Source organism: Python bivittatus, unplaced genomic scaffold (genome assembly GCF_059951505.1).
Source record: "Python bivittatus isolate LINGU-HERP-01145 unplaced genomic scaffold, Pbiv_v1 ctg000050_np1212, whole genome shotgun sequence".
In the NCBI taxonomy this organism is placed as follows: Eukaryota; Metazoa; Chordata; class Lepidosauria; order Squamata; family Pythonidae; genus Python; species Python bivittatus.
In genome coordinates this window covers 131,229-154,511 of record NW_028277033.1, presented here as the reverse complement: position 1 = coordinate 154,511, position 23,283 = coordinate 131,229, and the positions used below count along the sequence as shown (strand labels likewise).

The window sequence follows — 23,283 nt, the reverse complement described above, 5'->3', positions numbered from 1 at the left end:
GGTCAAACAGGTGCCATTACTACAGGTAACGAGTGGAGGACAGAGGAGCCTCTTAAAGAAGTAGTTACAGGTCTGTGAGAGCCAGACATCTTGCTTGTTTGTAGGTGACCAAATACTTATTTTCCACCATGATTTGCAAATAAATTCTTTAAAAATCAGACAATGTGATTTTCTGGATTTTTTTTCTCATTTTGTCTCTCATAGTTGAGGTATACCTATGATGAAAATTACAGGCCTCTCTCATCTTTTTAAGTGGGAGAACTTGCACAATTGGTGGCTGACTAAATACTTTTTTGCCCCACTGTAAGTTATAATTCAATGTAAATTTCAAACCTTTGTTCCACATATTTTCCCATTGTTCCAACATGATATTGTATCCAAAGTTTTTAGCCCATTTAATCATACATTCCTTGACTTGTTCATCTTCTAAGTTCATCTGTAACAACATCTTATACATTTTAGCAATAACATGCTCATCATTTATGCAGAGTTGAGTCTCAAAATAAGATATTTCATTAACAAATCTATAATTCTTTTTATCCAACTTAAAACATTCAAACAATTGCATATGAGTAAGCCAGTGACATATAAAACCTTCTAATTCTAACTGTTGACTTGTTTTAAAACTTGGTTTAAACGGTAAATCTGTAGTCAAAATCAGTATAGTCTGAAAAAGAAACAACATCCTAGGCAAAACATTCATTTTAATCACTGAAATTCTCCCCATGAGAGACAATTGTAATTTTTCCCATCTTACCAAATCTTTTTTCACTACATTCCAAATTTTGCCATAGTGGAACAACACACTATTTTTAGTAGATAGAATCACCCCCAAATATCTCACCTTTTTTTCAGTCCTGAAACCTGTCTTGCTCATCAGCAAATCTTGATCAGGCAGGGTCATGTTTTTAATTAACATTTTTGTTTTTTGTTTATTTATTTTAAAACCCACCAGTGAGCCAAATTCTTTCAGTTTCTTCATCCAGTGCTCAGCAGATACCAGAGGGTCTAAAACTAAATCATCAGCAAAAGCCCTCAATTTAAAAACCTCTTGTTTAATCTTTAAGCCCTTTATTTGTTCATCCCTTTTAATGTGTCTATTAAGAACTTCGAGAACCAAAATAAAGAGCAGAGGCGACAAAGGGCAGCCTTGTCTTGTTCCTTTTTGTATATGACATGATTCAGTTAATTCTTCATTCACAATAATACTAGCCTTCTGAGGTGTATAAATTGACTTTATTCCCCTGTATAAAATGTTCTCCAAAGTTCATACTTTCCAAAACTTTAAACATAAACATCCAGTTCAAATGATCAAAAGCTTTCTCTAGATCCAAAAAAATAAGAGCCGTTCGACATTCATTATGATATTGTAAATATTCTATAAAATCCAACACGACCCTAACATTGTCTCTTAATTGTCTTTTAGGCAAAAATCCACATTGATCATGTTGAATAAATTCCTGCAAATTTTTTTTTAACCTTTCTGCCAACACTGAAGCAAATATTTTATAATGGTTGTTCATCAATGAAATTGGTCTATAATTCTTAATTAAAAGAGGATCCTGTCCTTTAGGTAGAAGCCCAATGTTGGCTTCCTTCCATGAGTCAGGCATTGCCACACCCAACAATATGGAGTTCATCAATCTTTTAAAAGGTAAAAGAATCCCATCTTCAAAACATTTATAATGTATTGCAGGTAATCCATCAGGTCCTGGTGCTTTTCCCAGTTTGGTTCTCTTTATAGCTCCAACTATTTCAAAAGTAGTTTAGGACTGTTCAATATTAATTTCTGTGGCTGTGAAAGTTTTGGTAATTTTTGCTTGTTCAAATATCCATAAACCTTTTCTAAAGAAATTTCTTGTTTTTTATATAAGTTAGAAAAGAAATTATGAAATGCTTTTTTAATTTTCTCATTGTCCAGTAGTTCCACATTTCCTTCTTGAATTTTAGAAATCATTTTCTTGTCTCTCTCTCTTTCCTTAATTTGTATGCTAACCATCTTCCTGGTTTATTTGCAATTCAAAATGTCTCTGTTTAGCATATCTTAATTTCATTTCAATTTCTTTCACAGTCAGCACTGAAATTTGTTGATGCAGTAACTTGAGTTGATAAACAATATTATTATCAGATGGTTTTTTCTGGAGTTCCTTCTCGTTCAACTTAATCTGATCTAAAATCATTTGTAATTTTTGTTGAGACTTACCTTAAGAATACGATTATAATAAATAAAATTTCCCCTCATAACTGCTTTACTGGTATCCCACACTGTTTTTAAAACTACACCTTTATCTAGACTGATCTCAAAAAAGTCCTTTAATTTCTTCATACAGTCCTCCACAACATTTTCTTTTTGCAAAATAGATTCATTCAATCTCCACCTAAAAGACCTAGTAAATTTTTTAATTATCATGCTTACAGGATTATGATCTGAAAAAGTCTTTGATAAAATATCCACTGTAGAAATTTTATTTTCCAAGTCCGTTGAAACCCATATCATATCAATTCTTGAAAAAGATTTATGTCTCTCTGAATAAAAAGTAAAATCTTTTGCCAGTCCATTTTTATATTTCCATGAGTCCATCAGTACCAAATTATCCATTAAATCAAAAAAGGACTTTGGTAATTTTCCTTGCTTGATTTTAATTTGCTTTTCAGATGTTCTATCAATTAATGGTGAAGCAACTCCATTCCAGTCTCCCATCAGACACCAACTATGGTACGAGAAAGCTGACAATTCATTCAAAAGCTGCATAAAAAATTTGCTCTTGTCATCATTTGGAGCATATACTCCCACAACAATCATTTTAAGTCCATGAATCTCCACTTCAACAACTACATACCTACCATAATCATCTGTTAACAATAAATGTGATTTCAAGTAATTTTTAACATATAATACAATTCCATTTATTTTCTTCGAATTGGCTGAAACAAATTCCTGTCCCAAATTCTTATTTATCAAATATTTTGTATCTTTCTTCTTTATATGCGTTTCTTGCAAACAAATTACATCATATTTTAATTTATTCAAATAGTGAAAGACCTTTTTTCTTTTCTGTGGAGCATTAGCCCCATTTATATTCCATGTAAGACATTTCAAGGCCATCTTTATTCAGATGATTCACCACAGTCTTTAGGAATGACAGCTGTCTCTTCCGCATATGTAACCACATCCGTTTGCTTAATTCCAGATGTATCCTGTTCCAAGTTGGTTCCAAATCTAGCTAAAAAGTCCTTAGCCTTAGAAATCGAAGTTAATTTAAATCTTTGTTGGTGGTAGGAAAAACTTATCCCCTCCAGTTTTTCCCAATGAAAGAGAATTTTGGTTTTTTTTCAAAACATTTGTCAGAAATGGATATTCTCTTCTCTTCCTTAAAATGCTTACTGGTATTTCTTTGAGGACCATTATATCCACACTCTCAATGTTAAGTTTAGAGTCAAAATGCGCTTGCAAAATCAAATCCCTTGTTTTTCTCCTAGAAGCACATCTCTTGGCTTACCATGTACCATGCATATCTGGAGTTTATACGGAAAAAAATTCTGTCTCATCTGACATTTTATCTTCTTCCCAGTCAATTAGTTCTGCCATGGCACATGTAATCATATTTGTTAAGTTTTCTTCTTTAACTTCAGGGATTCCTCTAGGCCTCAGACAAAACTCTTTGTCTCTCAACTCCAATAATGCAACTTTGTCCAGCTCTTTTTCCCTTTCATTTTCCAGCAAGTCAACTCTATCATTAAGATTTTTAATCCCTCCTTCTAATTTCTTCTCCATTATTTCAATTTTCTGATCAATTTTTTGTTCTAACCTTTTTTCAAGTGCAAGAAACTTTAAATCAAGTGCTTGAGTAACACTTTGAGTGATCATTTGTGTTGTTTTTAAAGTATATTCTTCAAACATACCTTTTATCCAGTCAACATCACCAGAGCCATGTCTTGTTAACTTCCTGGTGGCCATTATCTTTATTTCTATCTTCTTTTCCCCCCTTACATAGAAGGAGAGAGAAAAAGGCTATTTCTTCCTTTCAGTAATCCAATAATCCAAATATAATACTTTAGCTCTCTCTTGTGGCCCAAGATAGTATTCCCAGCAATCAAATGTAACCAGATATCCACAACTAGAAACAAAGCAGAGGGGGAGGAAGTCTACAGCCAATCACAGCTTAGGAAAATCAGCAGACCAAAACTTTCCCACAGGGTCTAAAAATAGATTGCTCCAACTCCACAGGAAACTACTTATATAAAAATCTTCCTTTTCAAGAACAAGGGTAAGATATTCATAGAAAAGTAGTCTCCTGAAAATATACAAAACTTTCTACACCACTTTAAAGCTTCCGAGTTGCAGGCTTGTATTTCAATCCTTCCAATCCAGTACAACACACTTAGAAATCCCAAAAAATAATGAAAAGCCAACCAAGAGGAGAAGTATTTCTGTAATGGGGATAGCCTCTTTAAATTCTTTGAATAATAAACAGCAAAGGTGATTTTAGAAGAGGGGTGGCTAGAAGTAGTGTCTCTTTAAGGAGGCTTTAAATGTGGCTCTGACAAGCTGTCCCACCCGCTTCCCAGCTGGTCGCTCACCGTCCGGTCGCATCTGACGAACATTCGATAAGCTATAGCCGTCCGGAAGACGAGGTGCAATTCAAGGCCCTCCCCCAAGAATGCTTTGTGCCTCAGAAAAAATTCCTGGGACACCTGGTCTACCATGCTTACAATTTCAGCTTCAGCAGAGCTTCAGCCAGAATTAACCTTCTGCCATTGTTCCTCCACCAGAAGTCCTGCATCTGTGAAGATTCATCCTATTTTCCATCAATTGTTACAATGGGAAACCCCCCCCCCCACAGCTTACAATCTAAAATACTTCTGCTTTCCTCCATTCTAGTGAATAGGGAGGAAGAGTATAATGTAGAAGCTATTCTGGATGCAAGACACAAAGGGAATATCTGATTCACTAGAAGGGCTATCTGAAATTGGAGAGATCATGGGAAGGTTCAACAGACATCCACACCCCGAACCTTGTACACCAGTTTTATCTAAAAGTCCCAGGAAAGACTCACCCCATGAATTGCCACCTCTATAAAGTGACTGTGGGTCTCAGGATAAAGGTGACTCTGTGCTTCCCAGCATAATGAGCTCTCCAGAAATGTAGAGGATGGAGGGAGTGGCCTTGAAGGACAGGAAGAAGAGCCACTACGAATGCAATCGTCAGATAAAAGGGGCCTGAGCTTGGGCCAAGGAAGTAGTGTGAGTAAACTGACCTACTGTCAGTTCTTCCAGGTAGACCAGACTAGGAAACCAAAGTCATTGTGATGGAATGGTGTTATGAAAGCCACACTCAGGGAGATAAGCGTTTCCTTAGCCCCCAGCAGGAGCGTGGGAAGTTTAAGAAGATGAGACTGGCACCACCTTAAGGAATTCATGGTGTTGTGGCTTGCTGGCTTGGGAACTTAGGTTCAGTCTGGAGAGATTTCTGTCTTGAGGTGGAAGCTAATAAACACAACAGAACTGTATCTGCACTGTCTCGTGGAGTTCTTTGGGCTGAACCTGACAGTCATACAGGCCAGTGTTACTTTTATTATAAATATATAGTGACAGAATCTTGTAGGACTGAATGCACTTCCCTCCCTCTCTCCCTTCAGTTTCATGAGAACAAGAACTTGTCTGAGATGTTTTCACAGGTTACAGTTCTGCCCTGGACTCAGGCTTCTTTTATCTGACCATTGTCTTGATAGCAGCTCTTCTTCCTGTCCCTCAAGGCCATTCCCTCGCCCCCCTACATCTACATGGCTTGGTTTCCTAGTCTGGACTATGTTGAAGGGCTAACAGAAGAACAGGCTAGCAGGGGAGGGGGCACTCCCCAGCTCATCTACCTCTGGGCTGCAGGACTTGCCAGGTAATGGCAGGGGAAATAGGCCCATACATCAGCAGGAAGGAAGGGGGGAATTGCCAATTACTACCTCTGCACTGCAGAATTTGTCTAGTGATCGGGGAGTCAGTGTGAGTCTGTAGTTCTTTTATTACATTTCATGACTCCATTTCAATGTTTCTTTGCAGGTGGGAGACTAAATCTAAAGGGAGGTGAGAGTCATAGAGATGAACCTGAAGCAGTGACAGTTAAAAACATGCTTTAAAGCCAGGAAAATGAGGAAAGCACAAAAAAGAAACTCAGATTAGCTCTGCCCTCACTCCCTGGGGTATAAGAGGGAGAAAAGGAAAAACACAGGTTTTCAAGATTCTGTTGTATAACCTATATCAATAAAGTATAGTTTCAGTCAAACTTGTAGAGTCCGTTACCTGAACTGGACTACCTCAGAGAGCTGATAGAAAGATACAATTTGGCCAGGGCTGCTTACATTTTTGCATATACCTATATCTCTTGTTGTATCTCACTAAAGTGGCTACTTAATCTCCTTTACCTGAAACTATCATATAGAACTCTCTGCATTCCAAAAAGAGCAGTTGCTCAAGTGGCAAGCCGTATTGGGTAAGTTTCCCCAGAATTGCTTATTGTCATGAAGATTGAAATTGGTCAGTCAGGACTAATGGAATCAGTTCTGATGTGAAAAAGTGGCATTTGAGCCAATATGTGAGTATTGCCATGCTCTCATCTCAGCTTTTGTTGCCCCGCTTCCCTTCTGAGCATTATATTGGATACATACCTAGGCACTTGAAAAAAGGGTTCACAAAAACTTCATTCATATGTTTTCAAAAGATTTATAGAGAGGGAGTAGTCCCAACTGACAACCATACAACATTTGTGCCAAGGGTTTTGCTATAAAAAGCTTCAGAGCTGCTTGTATGCATTCCCTACCCTTTGTCTGAAAACATTTCATAATAGCTGCTGAACTCCTTTGTGTCCGTCTTCCAAGCTTCCAGTTCTAAGTAGACTTTAGCGCTGCTCCAAGTATTTGAAGCTTTTAACCTGTTCAATTTCCTTCTCTTCAGTGGCCCATTTAAATATTTTGGGTTTCTTAGCAAAAAAACCCCCATTTTCTGGTTGTTAATTATCAGTAAGTGCTCTGGGCAGAAATGGGTGAAAGCGTTGAGTGCTCATCTGAGTCCTACAGGGGTGGAATGTCCACCCCTGCAATCTTGGGAGCATGGAAGCTTGCGTTGGATAATCTGCCTGCTAAGGAGTTTAAGTAGATTAAATAAGGTATGAACTGAGATGCAGCCTTGTCTAACTTTCTTTTGAACAGAGATTGGGTTAGACAAAATGCCCTGAGGGTTGCATGTAATTCTTACCAAAATGTTAGTACAAAATTGTTGAATTAGGAACAGGAGGCTGTTCAACTTCTCCCAAATAATTGCTCTCAGTATGAAGTTGAAGGCTGATTTAAGATTTATGAAAGGTACATATGGCACACAGAGATGAGGGCATTTATTTCTGTTGTGCTAGAAGTTTCAGCTTGGACACTACTAATAACAGTTTATTAATCTAATGTAATTTAGGTCTCTTTTCCAGAGGGTGTTGTTTATCCACTTCTAATTCATGAGCTTCAATAAAGACAGTCTTTCAGTATGCTTACAAGCAAAAGCTTCAGTACAGTAAATCTAGATTTTTGCTGATTGAGACTAACTGCTCAAAAACTGAAATAACTGTTGAGTCTGTGAGAGGGCACTGCTTAGCCATATATATTCAGTTGAGCTGCTCTGCAAAAGCATCTTCTCCTGGTCCTGCCTCCAAGTTACCTTGTCATTTATGGACACATGAGATGGATTAGAATGAGGGGCAGATGGGGAGGCTGGGAGAGAATTCAACCACTCAATTAGATTGTCTTTTAGGAAAACGATTCTTAGAGCAAGAAGTAGATACTAGTTGGTTCCATGTCTCTCTCAACGCCTGTCTCTTCTTTATCTGTAGTAATTGTTTATATTGTCTCCTGAGAGATAACAAATCTTGGGTTGAATAGAGTAGAAGGTTATTTTTGTGTTGTTTCTTGGCCACATGGGATTCACTATTAAACCAAGGTTGGTTAAAGGGGAACCAGTTTTTGTCAACTATAGAAGAGGTAGAAAGAATTGGTTGAATAACTGTGTCAGTGGGAATACAGTCAGAATCCTCTTCTTCCAGAATAGTTGCTCATAGTTGGACTGCCTCTTCAGTCTGTGTTAATCTTTCACAAGGGCTGTCCATTTCCTGCCCCTGGGAAGGTCATCAGATGGGATGGAACATGTTTCCAAGAAAAGAGCACCAAAAGGTTTCAGAACCAGCACATTGGGAAATGATCAATCTCAGATTTATTGTCAATATAAAATCTAAGGAAAGAGGAGTAAAGGTTTCTGGAAATGGCAGTGTGGTCAAAGAGGCCTTGTACCAGCCCAATGTAAAAATTATGCCTAGTAATAGGCGTGATGGTGCCATTTAGAATCTGAAGATCTAGCTTACCAAAAAAGTCTGCAATATCTTGCAGACCCTTAAAGTTTCCTTAAAGTTAAAGTGCTGTCTTGGCTTCTCTGACAGGAGGTCAAGCCATAGAAGGGTGGCAAGTGGCAGTATTTGGAATATAGCAAATTATCATTTAAGCCTAGTCTGGCATTGAAATCCTCTGCTATAGCAATATGGGCAGACAGGAAGCGCAACCGAAGATTATTGATGTAGATGTCTGCTTTTCACCAGATTTCTGTGATTCAGGAGCGAATTATATTGAATGGTATATAAACATTAATGAGGAACAAATTCTCATGGGGTGTCGGCCCTATCAGGTAGACAGACTAAGAAACAGACACCATGCAGACCTAAAACTACTTTTATTAGAACAGCTATAGTAACAGAATCTTGCAAGCCTGAATGTGCTACCTTTCCTCCCACTTCTATTTTCATGAGAATTGGAGGCGGGGAGGGGGCTCTCTGAGGCATTTTCACAAATTACTTTCTTGGTCTGGACTCATGTTTCATTTATCTGATCATTGCCTTGGTAGCAGTTCTTCTTTCTATCCTTCAAGGCCATCCTTTTTATTCACTGCATCAGGGAAGTTAAGGATGACTGCTTGTGCAAAGTTCTCAAATGGAGAAGTGATTTAATGTTAAAGAAATGAAGTGTTTAGTGTTAAGGAAATGAAGTGATTTAGTGTTAAGGCCAACTGACATGTGCATGTTCAAACCAGCATGAAATCTCCCTTGTCCAAATCCAAGGACTGCTGTGAAGGACAAAGATTTATATCCCTCAATAAAGAAATAGTAGCTGACCAGGTCTCTTGAGGCAAAGAAATATCAAACTGAGAAATACAACTCATGACAGCAGGGTCCCTAATTCTAACTTCCCATCCAGCAGTGTTCCAGGAGAGCAGTGATTCAGGTGAAACTGCAAGTCAGTTGGACCCTTCAAGAGTAGAAAGTGTAGGGCCTACTGTGTCACCCCTTGACCTTGGGGTGGAGGGTGGATTTGAGGCAGCTAATATTCTGCCATCAACAATAGAATACTTAGCTTGCAAGTTCTTTTTAAAAAACTGTTTTGTTTTGTTTTTTTTGTTTTGTTTTATGTCTTTGAGTCAGCATAGACTCCTGGCAACTGCAGGTCCATGCAGTTTTCTTGGCAAGATTTTCAGAAGTAGTTTGCCATTGCCTTCTTCCTAAGGCTGAGAGAGAGTGACTGGCCCAAGGTTACCCAGCTGGCTTTGTGGCCTAGCTGGGACTAGAACCAGTTTCTAGCCTGGTGCCTTAACCACTACATCAAACAGGGTCTCCAACTTGCAAGTTAGGCTTTATAATACAGTTTTTTAAAAAAGAGAATATAACCTTTTAGCTGTGAAAGAGGATTCTGGAAATCAATACCCCTAAAATGTTGAACAATACTTCCTTTTCTGTATTTGGAAACTGATTTGAATATATCTCTATATATATAGTGTACTGAGAGAGCTCATGATACACATGCTGTGCCTTAAAATATCTCTAGCACGTTATTATTTCAGTGTAAATTTCCAACTGAAATTGGGATTGAATATTAACTGATGATGAAACAACATTAATGATGTTACCTAGCCTGGTGATAAAATGTCTACAAGAAAACAGCCAAGCTCAGTGAACACCAAGAATCCATCAGTTCAGTTCTGAGCTATATTCTGTACTACAGTATATATGCTATATATGCTATATATGGGGGACACGGTGGTGCAGCGGCTTAATGATGCTGAAAGTTGCTGGCCAGAAACAGTTGACACTTCAGCAGTTCGAGCCCAGCTCCGCGCAGCAGAGTGAGCTCCTGTCTCATCCCCAGCTTCTGCCAACCCAGCAGCTCAAAAGCATCCGCGAGTAGATAAATGGGTACTGTCACCCCGGTGGGAGGAAAAACGCTGGCAGCGCCTTGCATGGGAGATGGGACCAGTTGCCAGTAATGTGGAAGCCGTGTACGCCCGAAAAAGACACGAAGCAACGGAAACCCTGCCTCCTGCGCTCGCCAGCTGGGCTCTGCTCTAGGAAGGAGGCAACGGCAAACCACTTCCGAAACACCTTGCCATGAAAACTGCAGGGACTCGTCCAGGCAGTTGCTGCAGAATTGGTCACGATTGAGTGCGGATAAATAAAATGCTATATATGCTCTGTGTGTGTGTGTATGTATGTATATGTGTATGTGTATGTATACCCACACACATACAAATATTTATAAATATATATTTATACACACACATGTTTATATATATAAAAAAATCCCCTCTCATCCCTATGGGTGGTATGTGTCTTCCTCAATCTCAGGTCCTCTGCCAAAGGCTTCGGAATTTGAGGGTTCTTTACAGTATCTTACCTGTTCCTAGCACTGCACTCATCCGGACAGAGAGCTCTGATGTTGTTTCTGGGATCTGTTGGAGCCACTCTCCCAGCTTAGGAATCACAGCCCCAAGTTCTCCTACCACCACTGGGGCCACTTTGGTCTTTACTTCCATATCCTCTCTAGTTCCTCCTTCAGGCCCTAATACTCCTCCAGCTTCTCATACTCCTTCTTCCTGATATTGCTTGCCACCACTACATCTATCACCTCTGCTGTCTTATAGTCCTTGTCTACTTCCACAGTGTCTAGTTGATTGGGCAGTACTGCCTGTCTGTCTGGATCTGGAAGTCCCACAGATCTTAGCCCTGTTATTTTCAATGATCTTCTGTGGAATCTCCCATCTGGACTTGGGAGGGTCTAGCCCATACACTGTGCATATGTTCCTGTACACAGTGACAGCTACTTGGTTGTACTGTTTAGTGTATGCTGTTCCTGCCTGCATCTTACACCCTGCTAATAGTAATAGTAGCATTGGACTGTCTTTGAGGCCTCTCTGCACAGTCTGCCCTTTGGGTCCTGTCTAGTGTGGTAGACCCCAGCTTCTGTGGATCTGGTGCTTAATGCCTGTTCTGGTGCTGGTATGATCAGTGCTTCAGTGCTGTCTCTTCATCCAGTTCTTTCCAGCCACTGGTAAGATTTCCCATTGTCAGCCACCTCAGCTATCTCTTGTGGTCTTCTCTTGTCATGGCACTTCCTCTGCTTGAACTTCCTCCCATGTCTGCTGCTGCCTGAGGCATTCTCTCAGCAGCTCATCTTTGGGTGCCATCTTACTGATGTAGTCCTGGATGCTGGATAGTAGTTGCTTTGACACTCACCAGACCCTGCCTGCCTTCTTTCCAGCTGATGTACAATCTCTGGGTGTTGGACTTGGGGTGGAAACCTCTGTATCTTGTGAGGAGCTTCTGGGTCTTCACATCAACAGCCTCCATGTCCTCCTTTGGCCAGCTGACTGTACTGGCAGGGTATTTGATGACTGGCAGGGCATATGTGTTGATAGCATGGATCTTGTTCTTCCCACTGAGCTGGTTCTTCAGGACCTGCCTTATCCTTTGGTGGTGCCTTATCCTTTGCTGTCTTCCTAGCCTCCTCATTGTGGTTCCCATGTGACTGTGGGTTATGTGATGAAAGACTTGAGTGAGGAGGTCCAAGGTCATAGGGAGGGGGAGAAGAATCTCAAGCATCTCCTCACCCCGCAGCCTGAGCATGTGAAAATTAAGAGGATGAGACTGGCACCATCCTAAGGAATTCAGAGTGTTTAGTTGCTGTTGTTGGGGGTTAGAGTTAGTCTGGCGAGGTTCTGTCTAGTTAGGTGTAAGCTAATAAACTAACTGAACTGTTCCTGAATCGTCCTGCTGAGTTTCTTGAGCTGAACCTGACAGGTTACCAAGAGCTGCTCTGTATGTCTGGTATGTGGCCTGCTGGTAGTTCCACCCCATCAGTCTTAACTACTTTCCCTCTCTTTACTACCATCTGGCCACACTTCTCCAGTGTGAATGACATCCCAATGTCCTCATTGTAGATCCGTGTCAGGTGGATCAGCGAGTCAACGTCTCATTCACTCTGAGCATACAGCTTGATGTAATCCATGTAGAGGAGGTGGCTGATGGTAGTTGCACTCTTGAACTTGTATCGGTATCCAGTCCTTGCGATTATCCAGCTGAGGGGGTTCAAGCCAATGCAGAACAGTAGCGGGAACAGTGTATCACCTTGGTACATGCCGCACGTGATGGCCACTTGTGCGAGCTGTGTTGAGTTGACTTCTGGTGTTGTCTTCCACTGTCCCATTGAGTTCTTGAGGAAGGTCCTTAGTGTCCTGTTGACTTTGTATACTGCCAGGCATTCACAGAGCCGTGTGTGACATTGAGTCATAGGCTTTCGTGTAGTCAATCCAGGTTGTATTCTTATTGATCTGTCTAGACTTTGAGTCTCGAGTCTATATGAGCAACTAGTGTCTTGAGCCTCTGGTGGTGTTCCCAGTGCCTTTCTGAGCTGTGCTCATGTACTGGCCCAAAAGGTTCCAGTAGCTTGGTGGCTATGATGCCTGATAGGACTTTCCATGTTATGGGGAGGCAGGTTATTGGCTGGTAATTGGATGGTTCTGTTCCCTTGTGGGGGGTCTTCCATGATCAGCACTGTCCTTCCTTGTATTAGCCAGTCTGGGTAGGAGCCTGCTGCTAGCAGCTGGTTCATCTGTGCTGCTAGGCATTCATGCACTGCTGTTAATTTCTTTAGGTGTGGATCATGTCTGGACCAAGTGCTGTCCAGCTCTTGATCCGCTGTTGGATGTCTGCTACTATGATAGTGACTGGTTCCTGTTCTGGGAGATTGCTGTGGTCTGTTCTCAGGTCCTGCAGCCACTTTGCACTGGTGTTATGTATCTTCTTCTCCTTCTCCCATATGTTTTTCCAGTACTGTTCAGTTTCTGCTGTTGGTGCCTCTACCATTACTGTGTTGTTGCACTGCAGTTGGGAATACACCTTGGATGATTCTTTGGAGGACAGGACATTTATCTTCTTGATCTCTGCTTCTCTAGTGTATGTCCTTAGCCTGGTAGCCAGTGCTGTGAGCCTTTGTTTAGCAGTCACTAGGGCTTTAGATGGAGTCAGGCCCTTGTATTTTTCAGTAGCCAAGTCTTATCCTTAATCTCCACACCCTTCTGTAGTTCCATCAGCTAACTTCTCTCCGAGTTGCCTTGATCTTAGCCTCCAATCTAATTTTCCAGGTGGTGGTGGTGGTATGTACTGCTGTTCTTCTTGATCATGTAGCCAAGCATCTCCAAGATTACAGTAGGTTTAGTGTATACCAGTTCATTGGTTTGAGTTATGGTGGTAATAGGGATTGTCGTGAGGGCTTTATTGGCATCTTCTAGCATACTATCTGATGGTACTTCTCCACTGAGCCTTGGTAATCGGTCTCGAGGGCTGACTGTAGCTAATTTATCCATGATATTATGCCTCATATCAGCTGCTGTGCTCTGTAATGGAGGGGGTGGCTGTGACTTTCCAGCTTCAGGTGTTGGCTGCACATCCTGTTGTTCTTCCCGGTCTTTGGAGTCTGGGATGTAATGTGTAGTTGGCCTATCTTGTTGTGGAAGTTGTGAGAGCAGCTTCCTCTTCACTATGTTGAAATGTTGGGTAACTAGCTGTTCGTCAGTTAGTGTGGATGTAGCTCTTCTGTCCATTCATGGTTCCCTCATACATTTCATATATCATTAGGTCTACTGTTGTGTAGCAGTCCATCAATTCCAGGTTCTCTTGTCTCATCCATGTATGGTTTGGTCCAGTAGCCCACTTATCGTCAGATTGTCCTGGTTCCCCAACATCTGGCGCAGACCTTGTTAATCTGGGTGATGTCCGAGACAGCATGACTCTCTTAGTTTGTGTCCCTCTCATATTTGAGGTAGGCAGGTATATGTATGAATTCACTGGATCGAATACTGAGATAGAGTGGCATGAATATGGTTTTGACCTAATAGAATGCTGTTGCAATACTTCTGGCTGTAGGAGACATTCTATGTGTTTATTATTCACAGCTGAAAATGAGAGCAGGAGGGATGAGTGATTCATCAAAATGGAAAAAGCAGAAACGATCACCAAGAAACTCTTGCCATGTAACCAAGGTATCACAAGGAATAGAACAGTCAGCTGCCAATGGCACAGGTATGACAAATAATTGTTTATATACTAAAATATATCTATTCCAATTCAGGGTAATCACTAAGACAGCTCTCCCTCTTTCTTGTTACCAGTTGCCATGTAGGTGAGAGGAGCTATAGGAAGAAATGTTCTTTCATGTAAATTGGTCCTAAATTGTGAGGGGTTTAGAAGAATGCAACAGAAAAATGGAAATCTGACTCAAGTTTGCCCTGTACTAAATTATTTTTGATATAATATAGAAGAGAGTCCAGTGATTCTATAACCATAAAATCCATAGTGGAATGGATATCAGCACATACTTGATTGTTGTCTTGACAAGGCCTGCACAACTCAGAGGGGAATGGGATACATTGATAAATTAAAAATAATCACAGGTCACAAAGGAATAGCTAGTGAGCCGGTCAGCTCTTCAGCAACAGGGAGGGTGCTGGTGATCAGTGAGGCCTGGAGACATTGGAGCCGCTCAACAGTGTTTTTTTAGGGCAGTGGCAGCAGTGGTGGATCCTTCTTAACAGCAACAATGTTTGGCGACAGCGTATTTATGCAGGCCTGGTCAAGATGGTAATGCTTGGAATATAAACAAGTAGGATAAGTTTAATATTTAGTAGAAGAAGACAACTATGATTTAATAATAGAGGTGTACAAGAGGTTTCATGCATGAACTGTTTCACTGCCACACTTCATGAACGGGATGATACTGTTTTATTGAAATACAGTGTTTTGTTTTCTCCGAGCATAATATTTCTCATTGATGCCAGAAAGTTCCATTTCTGTCTCATCTGTTCATAGAACATTGTCCCAGTAAACATCATCCAGATAGTTTTTAGTAAATTTAACTTGAGTGATAGTCAGGTTTCTTCATTGGTATCTTCCCATGAACACCATTTTTGTTCAGTTTTTTCCTTATGGTAGACTCATGAACAGTGATATCAGAAAATCAGAGCAACTTGCTGAGTCTTTGCCATTACTCTAGAGTTGTTTGCAACCTCCCATTGTATACCATGTATACAATGCTTGTGTACCAAGCTCTTGGGGTGATTTTTGTGGGAGAATTATTCCTGGGAAGGGTAACAACAGTACTGCATTTTCTCCACACTTTCATAACAGTGTTGGGAACAACAAACCTACATGGAATGTTGTTATAGAGAGGAATTCAAAGTGATGAAAAGTAAAGAAAAGGGAAAAAAGGAAAAATTACAAAAAGAATGACTTCCGACTTCTTATACAACAGATACAGATAAATTATATAGTGATTCTTACTCTAAAACTACATCTTAACATACATATTTTATATAACCTATTATTTTAACTAATCTTCAAATCCATAAATCATAATTTCATTTTTTTCTGTCTCCTGCAAAAAGTCCAAAGGGGGCTTCCAATTGGCATTAAAGGTAATCATTGTTTTTTCTCTAAGCAAAGCTGTCAATTTTGCCATCTCAGCTAACTCCATCATCTTCACGATCCATTTTTCCATTGTGGGTAATGTCAAGTCTTTCCACCTTTGAGCATATAGAAGTCTAGCTGCAGTTATCATATATAAAAACAAAGGTCCATGAGTTTTTTCCAATTGTTTGTCCATCAGTCCCAAAAAGAAAGTCTCTGGTTTTAACTGTATATAACTTCAAGATCTTCTGAATTAATATATGAATTTAGGTCCAAAATTTTTTAGCCTTATTACATGTCTGCCAAAGATGACAAAAAGTCCCTTCTTGTTGTTTCCAACATATATCTGAAACCCCTTTATACATTTTGGATAATCTTTCTGGTGACAAATACCATCTATACATCATTTTATAAAAATTCTCCTTCAAATTATAACACAATGTAATAATCCACATTGTGGGTCATTTCATCCACATATTTTCCCATTGTTCCATTTGTATATTATGTCCATAGTTTTAGCCCATTTTAGGAAGTCACATCAAAGTGACACTGGATTGTCATCTCATTTATTGGAACATCTGGCTCCGTTTGCCCCCTTATAAAAGCTAACCTTAGTCTTCATATACTTTTTCCAGCAAAGACAGTGAATATTGGCTTAGTGTGCTCAATAAAGACATGACATAGTGCACTCTTTTGTGTGTAACCCAAAATCTCTTTAGCTGTTAACAGGACTTGAAGCTCTGATTGCATTGTAGGTCACAGAACTGCACAATCATAGATAGTTCTAAAGAGTTTATACACTTCTTGCCACTGTAGTTGGAACACTGTGGGAAAGTAATTATGATATTGAAAGCCATCAAGAGATCCAGGAGAGTCAGAATGAATGCACCACCCCCATCTGGAGCCCTTCAAAGGTCATTTAGAAGTATGACCAGTGCCATCACTGTACTATAACCAAGCCTGAACCATGACTGAAAAGGGTCCAAATAATCCACTTCATCCAAAGACCTCCAAGCTGAGAGCCCACTATCCTCTCTACAACCCTCCCTAAAAAGGGAAGGTTGGAGACTGAGTGAAAGTTGTCCAACAAGGTTAGGTCCAACAATGAGCTCTTGCAAAGGGACCACACCACTGTCTTCTCCAAGACAAGTAGAACCATTCCTTCTGACAAAGAGGCATTAACCACCAATTGGACCCAACCATGTGTAACATCCCGGGAGGGGCATGTGTCCAGAATACAGGTACCAGAACTCATAGCAACAAGGACCCTGTCCACTTCCTCAGGATCAACCGCCTCAAACTTCTTCCAGATAATTGAGCTAAGACTCTTAGTTGTGCTTAGTTGTGCTCTTAGTTGTGCTACTCTTGCCATCTTGTCAGACTATCTAATCCTTGGAATGTCTGAGCCTATATAATTGTCTCTAGCCTGGACATTACTGTCCCAGAAAGTCAGCTAAGGCCCAGATAAAGCAATAGCGGAGAATGGTCACTATCTCGCCATAACTCAAATTTAAATGAGATGATCAAATAGAAAAAAATCATAAATTAGTGTCATAGATAATATTTTCATCATCTGGATGCATAGAAAAGAATAATCAAATTTCATCATGACCTCAACAACGTCCACCCCACCATCAATCTCAGCCTCAACTTATATTTAGATCAAGTCAGTTTTCATGACAAAACTACACAGTGGACACATAAACTCCACATTATGCAAGAAACCTACAGATCATCATCCATAAGTACATGCTTCCAGTTTCCATCTAGAACACATAACCAAAACTATCATTTGTAACCAGGCTCTATATTACAACTGAATAAAACAAATAGAATAAAACAATTCTATTTTGATTTTTATATTTTTAATGTATTTATTGATTGTTTTTAACTTTGTTGTACGCTGCCCAGAGTCACCTGTGGTAAGATGTGTGGCTATATAAATTGGTTTAATAAATAAATAAATAAACTGCATTTGTTCTGACCCATTTGAGAGAAATGCTCAACTGGTGGAATTAATCAGGCATTTAGGAGACTAAACTACCCACCTAACAAGATCAATAGATAAAGCAACCACTCAACCTGAAATAGATTCTCACAAGCAACACGAAACAGAACAATGATGCTAATATGGGAACCAGAACTTGCAGTAAGACCAGATGTCTACTTTGTCCCCATATGCACACCAGTAGAGCTATCACAGACCCCAACTTAACAAAATCACAAGATTAAAGGCACCTTCCCATGTTCTTCCTCTAATACGATGTTTGCCATCATCTACCAGTAGTGCCCCTCTGGATTCTATGCAAGATAAGAGGCCAAATCTGGGTAAAAGAATTAATGGACACAAGTTTGATATCACCACTCAAACCAAGGACAAAATAATATCAGAGCATTTCAACCACCTAGGGCACTCATAGATTTCAGAGTAGCCATTCGGGGGAAAAAAAAAAAATCCTAGCACAATTGAGCAAGAGACTGCTGAACTCATATGTATCGAAATGTTTCAGGCTATCTCAGGAGGTCTTAGCAAACACAATCTTTTTAACTCATTACAATTGTTAATTAATAAGGTACATGTAATCTATCTCACATGTCACCATAATAATCTTGTCTTTGGCTCCCTTTCCCCACCTCATCTCAGTTTAAATCCTACATCAGTTTAATCATAATGAAGTGAGCTGTAGCTCACAAAAGCATATGCCTTTTAATAAAATTAATTCGTCTGAAAAAGTGCTACCAGACTCCTCCTGATTTCAGTAAACCAGAGAGCTTCCTTGGATAGGCAACTAGCGACAGCCCATTCAGGAGCATTCTGCCAAATACCAATATCCATCTCTTATTCCAGGTAGCTTCTTTAAATAGTTTATGGAAGTGCTGTAGATGTAAAGCCTTGATTTTAGCAGAGATATTGACAAATTACTCTTACTGTTAGGAAGGGGGGGGGGTGTTCCCTAACAGCTAGAATAATAACACTGTGCAATTTTGTCTGAAAGGAAGTAGGGGGAGAACTGAAGAATATATTAAGAAATGACACTGGTCTCATGGTACTGTTAACAGTTTAATGAAGACATTAACATTATTTGCCTGTGGACAGTTTTAGTTACAAAAACCAAAGGAAGAATAACTGTCCCAGAAGTGAAACATTTTAAGCTGTTCTAAAAAAAAAATGGAAAGTGTTACTATCAATCAAATAATCAAAGGTATTTTCCTGTTTCATTACAGATGTCTGGAAAATATTTTTATTGCCTTTGTTCATCTTTGCTAAACTCTTTAATTCTCCTTAATCCTCTAGAGTGACAAGATTGTGGCAGGATAAAAATCAAATAATCATCAATTGATATATGCTGGAAATCTCTGCTGAACATTCTGAATGTCTGTTTCTCATCAGAGCTACTTAAGAAGATACATTATATACATTATATTAGATGTATATGAATCACTTTTGTCTCTATCGTAACATCCAACTAGACTTTACTATTTCTCTCAAGATGCACCAGATCAGAAATGCCAGAAGAGTTTGAGGACTTATGGTTGTGATAATTTCAATGATTTCGCCTCCTATAATTTTGTCTGTAGAAACTGTATGACCTAACACAATGAGTTAGCATAATAGTTTGGAATATAGAATGGGATGTGCCATGCACCAGAATCATTGCTTCAGAATGTGCAGTGGCCTGTATGTATCACCTTTCTGCTACTCCTTAAACCAAACACATTTGTTCTCAGAATTGCACAGCAGTTGTAGTGATAATTATATGATCCTGAAAAAACTCTCAGCTGTTCTCTGAGGCATCTTTTTGGTCTGCAGGACCCAAATCTTCTTGGGTGCTTTATATCTGATATATCACACGAGTTATGAGCTTTAATACAAAAGTCTTTAACAGAGTATGTATGTAAATATGTATTTATGTAGGAAAGTATACCCTCAATTATATCCTTAGGCAGGTGCTCTATAAATATTCTGATTTAGAACTGTTTAGAAATAGTCTGATTTTAATCAGAGATGACAATCAGAAATTTTTTCATGGAAATATTTATGGGGTCCAAATTTTCCACTTCAGGTAAGTTTGAGTTTCAAAGTTATATGCTTGGAACTTGTGAAGCAGGGATTTCATGAGGTATGATTAAAAGACAATAGGGTTTTTTGTGATGTAAGTACAGTATGTTTTCTGTAATTAATTCCAGTGAGGTAGCCCACCATGTGTTGTATCAGCTGAAATAATGGATAACAGGGCACATATACCAGATATAAAAATGGAAAGAGGACACGATGTACTATAAATGAATATATGGCTAATATTGCTGCTATTTATTGTTCACAGGTGAGGTTAATGTTATTGATGTACCTTCTCCCATTTCATCTGGAAATTCAGAAAATGCATCTTCTATAATCAGTCCTGTCACTGACAGTGGTTTAGAGTTATCTTCCCAAATCAGCTCAAAGAATGATCTTACAGATTTACAACTTCTCAAACCTTTGGGAATCAGTGCAACAATGCCCTTAACTGAACTTAGAGCCAGAGAGCAGTTAGAACTACAGGTATGAATTTCCTTTACAGCACAGACCAACATACCACTCACAGTTATAAAATGCTTTTATTCTGTTCAGTTAGCCAGGTGTGTAATCTTAAATAGGCTGATTTTAATTCTGCCTCCAAACCAAAAGGAAGAGTCTATTAAGAAATTAGCATGTGAAAATAATATGATTAATATGGGTAAAAGAGGCTGAAACACAAAATAGGGTGATAGTTACATCACTGCATTTTCTGAGTAGTCTTGCAAATAAATGTAAAGGTAATAAGATGAAAAATATTTCTGTATGTGTATGAATTTGATTTCTAATCTACTTTTTATGAAACTTGCAAAATAATTATTACAATTAAAATAGTGAAATCACTGTAAAGTACAGGTAGCCCCTAGTTTAAGAACAAATTGCGTTCCCAAGGTCTGTCCTTAAGTCAAATTTGTATGTTTTAGCTGGAACAGTATTATTGTATAATACTGTATAAGTAGCACTGTGTAATGAACTCGAACCATTGCGTATTTAACTCAAATCATTTTGTATTTAACTCAAATTCTGCTACAGTGGGCTCCGTTCTTAACTCGGTCAGTGAACTAGTGTATGGGATTACTTGTGTCACATAGCAATATTAGCTTATGCTAACCTTCTGCCTTATTATCTTTGTTGTTAAAGAATGAATGTCCCCAGGAGGAAAAGATTCCATCTGCCTCAGTAGAATCCATCCCAGAGGTTCTTGAGGAGTGCACTTCTGTAACTGAACACTCAGATTCTGCTTCAGTTCATGACATGGACTATGTTAATCCCCGAGGAGTACGATTCACTCAGTGTTCTCAAAAAGAAGGTGAGTGCATTGGAAAAACATAATAGTAATTTCTGTTTTCTTTCCATTCTACATCTTTAAAAAAAGAAAGAAATACCAGTAATTTGCCACAAGAATAATGTTGTATCTCTGACTAACTGGAAGGATGCTGAGCAGGAATGCTGTAGTTGCAAGCTTTTTGTGTGTTCTTTCTATCAAGGTGCAATATTAGCCCCTTATGGATTGCCCTGCATTCGTGAACTACTGCGCTTCCTCATCTCCCTCACTAATCCACATGACCGTCACAATTCTGAGGTGATGATCCACATGGGTCTACAGCTGCTCACTGTTGCTCTTGAACTGACTTCTGTTGCAAACTGTCCATCTCTCTTAGGACTTGTAAAAGAAGAATTATGTCGGTATCTCTTTCAAGTAAGTATGGACTTGAATACTTATATCAAGTATTATCTTTAAAAAGATGGCACATGTGTTAAAACATTTTGGAATAATTATTTTTTGTATGATTTTGGATTGTTTGTTTGGATGGGAGGAAAGAATAGATTTACATTCATTATCTTTGAACTTTCCATTCATTCCCAGTTGTTGAACATGGAGCGGCTCAGTTTATATTCAGCTTCCCTCAGGGTTTGCTTCCTTCTATTTGAAAATATGAGAGAGCACCTGAAATTCCAACTGGAGGTGAGCCTCTTGAAGTATAGTTACCTAATCTTTGGAAGAAATTATTTTCATATGGGGGAATGTCTGGGGACATTTTGAAAAAATATTCCATATCATTAAAATGCTCACTAGACATGTTCATATGCTAGCATTTTTGTGCTCTTACATTGTAATGTATTAGTTTATTTTATTTTTTTGTCTCAGTGCTTTGTCTAGAGAGAAAAAAACATTTTGAAACTCTAGCTGCAAAGTCTGGAATAGAAAAGTAAGGGTGGAGACCAGGAAAAGAAAGAAAGTATAACTTATAACATTCATCCATGCTATAGATGAATCAAATATATATCTTGTATCTTGAACTATCCTATATCTTTCTGCCAGATGTATATCAAGAAACTGATGGAGATCATCACTGTGGAAAACCCCAAGATGCTCTATGAAATGAAGGAGATGGCCCTAGAGGCTATAGTTCAGCTATGGAGGATTCCTAGCTTTGTAACTGAACTCTACATTAACTATGATTGTGACTACTACTGTGCTAATCTGTTTGAAGACCTCAGCAAACTGCTATCAAAGGTCCTGAAGAATTACTTTGGTGTTTTCTTTTTAGTACAATTGCAAGCACAAAATAATATCCATGTCTATTTTTTAAGAAAAACAAACTTCTCCAAAGGCTGAAAATGGCCTGTGAAAGTTTCCACTTTGGCCTGCAAGCCTCTCAAAGTTTTGCCTTCCTTTCTCATGCCTCACTGAACTGATATAACAGGGAAGGAAAATCACCTTATAGCTGATCCAAGCTTTTCTGCACCTTAGCAGTGCTTCGGAGTATCATCCAAAGTTATCAATAAAGTGTTGTTGAAGGCTTTCATGGCTGGCATACGATGGCTGGTGTGGGTCTTCCAGGCTGTGTGGCCATGTTCTGGCAATTTTGTTTCCTAACGTTTCGCCAGCATCTGTGACCGGCATCTTCAGAGGGCAGGAGCACAGACAGGAGCAGTTCTCTTGGGCACAGAGAGAACTGCTCCTGTCTGTGCTCCTGCCCTCTGAAGATGCTGGTCACAGATGCTGGCGAAACGTTAGGAAACAAAACTTCCAGAACACAGCCACACAGCCCGGAAGACCCACACCAGCCATTATCAATAAAGGCTTTTTAAAATCCTGAGTACTGTAGGTAGGAATATTTTCTTAAGAGAAGCTCAGCTGGAAGGGCTATTTTCAGTGCTGTACCCTTTCCTCAGAAAAATCCCTCATGCTGTAATCAGGCTTTAAAACTTAACCATGATTATCAGTGGAAATATTTTAAAACCTAATTGCAGTAATTTGTGTTTGAATTAAGCCTGTTTATGGGGGAGAGAGAATGGATGTCAGGTGTGTGTATAGGAAAAAAAATTTGGACTGTGATTCTGATCACTGTTGGCATGCTGTTCCATAATGCTTTCTTTAAAGTCAAATTGACACTGAGGACAAAATATCTCT

General features: G+C 39.3%; 1 protein-coding gene across 6 annotated transcripts in view; it reads left to right on the top strand.

Moving 5' to 3' along the window:
• The window catches only part of GBF1 (golgi brefeldin A resistant guanine nucleotide exchange factor 1), a 218,814-nt gene that overhangs the window by 107,376 nt on the left and 88,155 nt on the right, over window positions 1-23,283 (top strand). For all 6 annotated transcript variants that reach the window (XM_088154510.1, XM_088154511.1, XM_088154507.1 and 3 more), the window contains exons 9-14: window positions 14,299-14,425; window positions 20,134-20,351; window positions 21,006-21,174; window positions 21,353-21,564; window positions 21,733-21,831; window positions 22,189-22,383. In XM_088154510.1, the coding sequence (XP_088010636.1) occupies window positions 14,299-14,425; window positions 20,134-20,351; window positions 21,006-21,174; window positions 21,353-21,564; window positions 21,733-21,831; window positions 22,189-22,383 (1,020 nt within the window). The remainder of the gene's footprint in view (window positions 1-14,298; window positions 14,426-20,133; window positions 20,352-21,005; window positions 21,175-21,352; window positions 21,565-21,732; window positions 21,832-22,188; window positions 22,384-23,283) is intronic.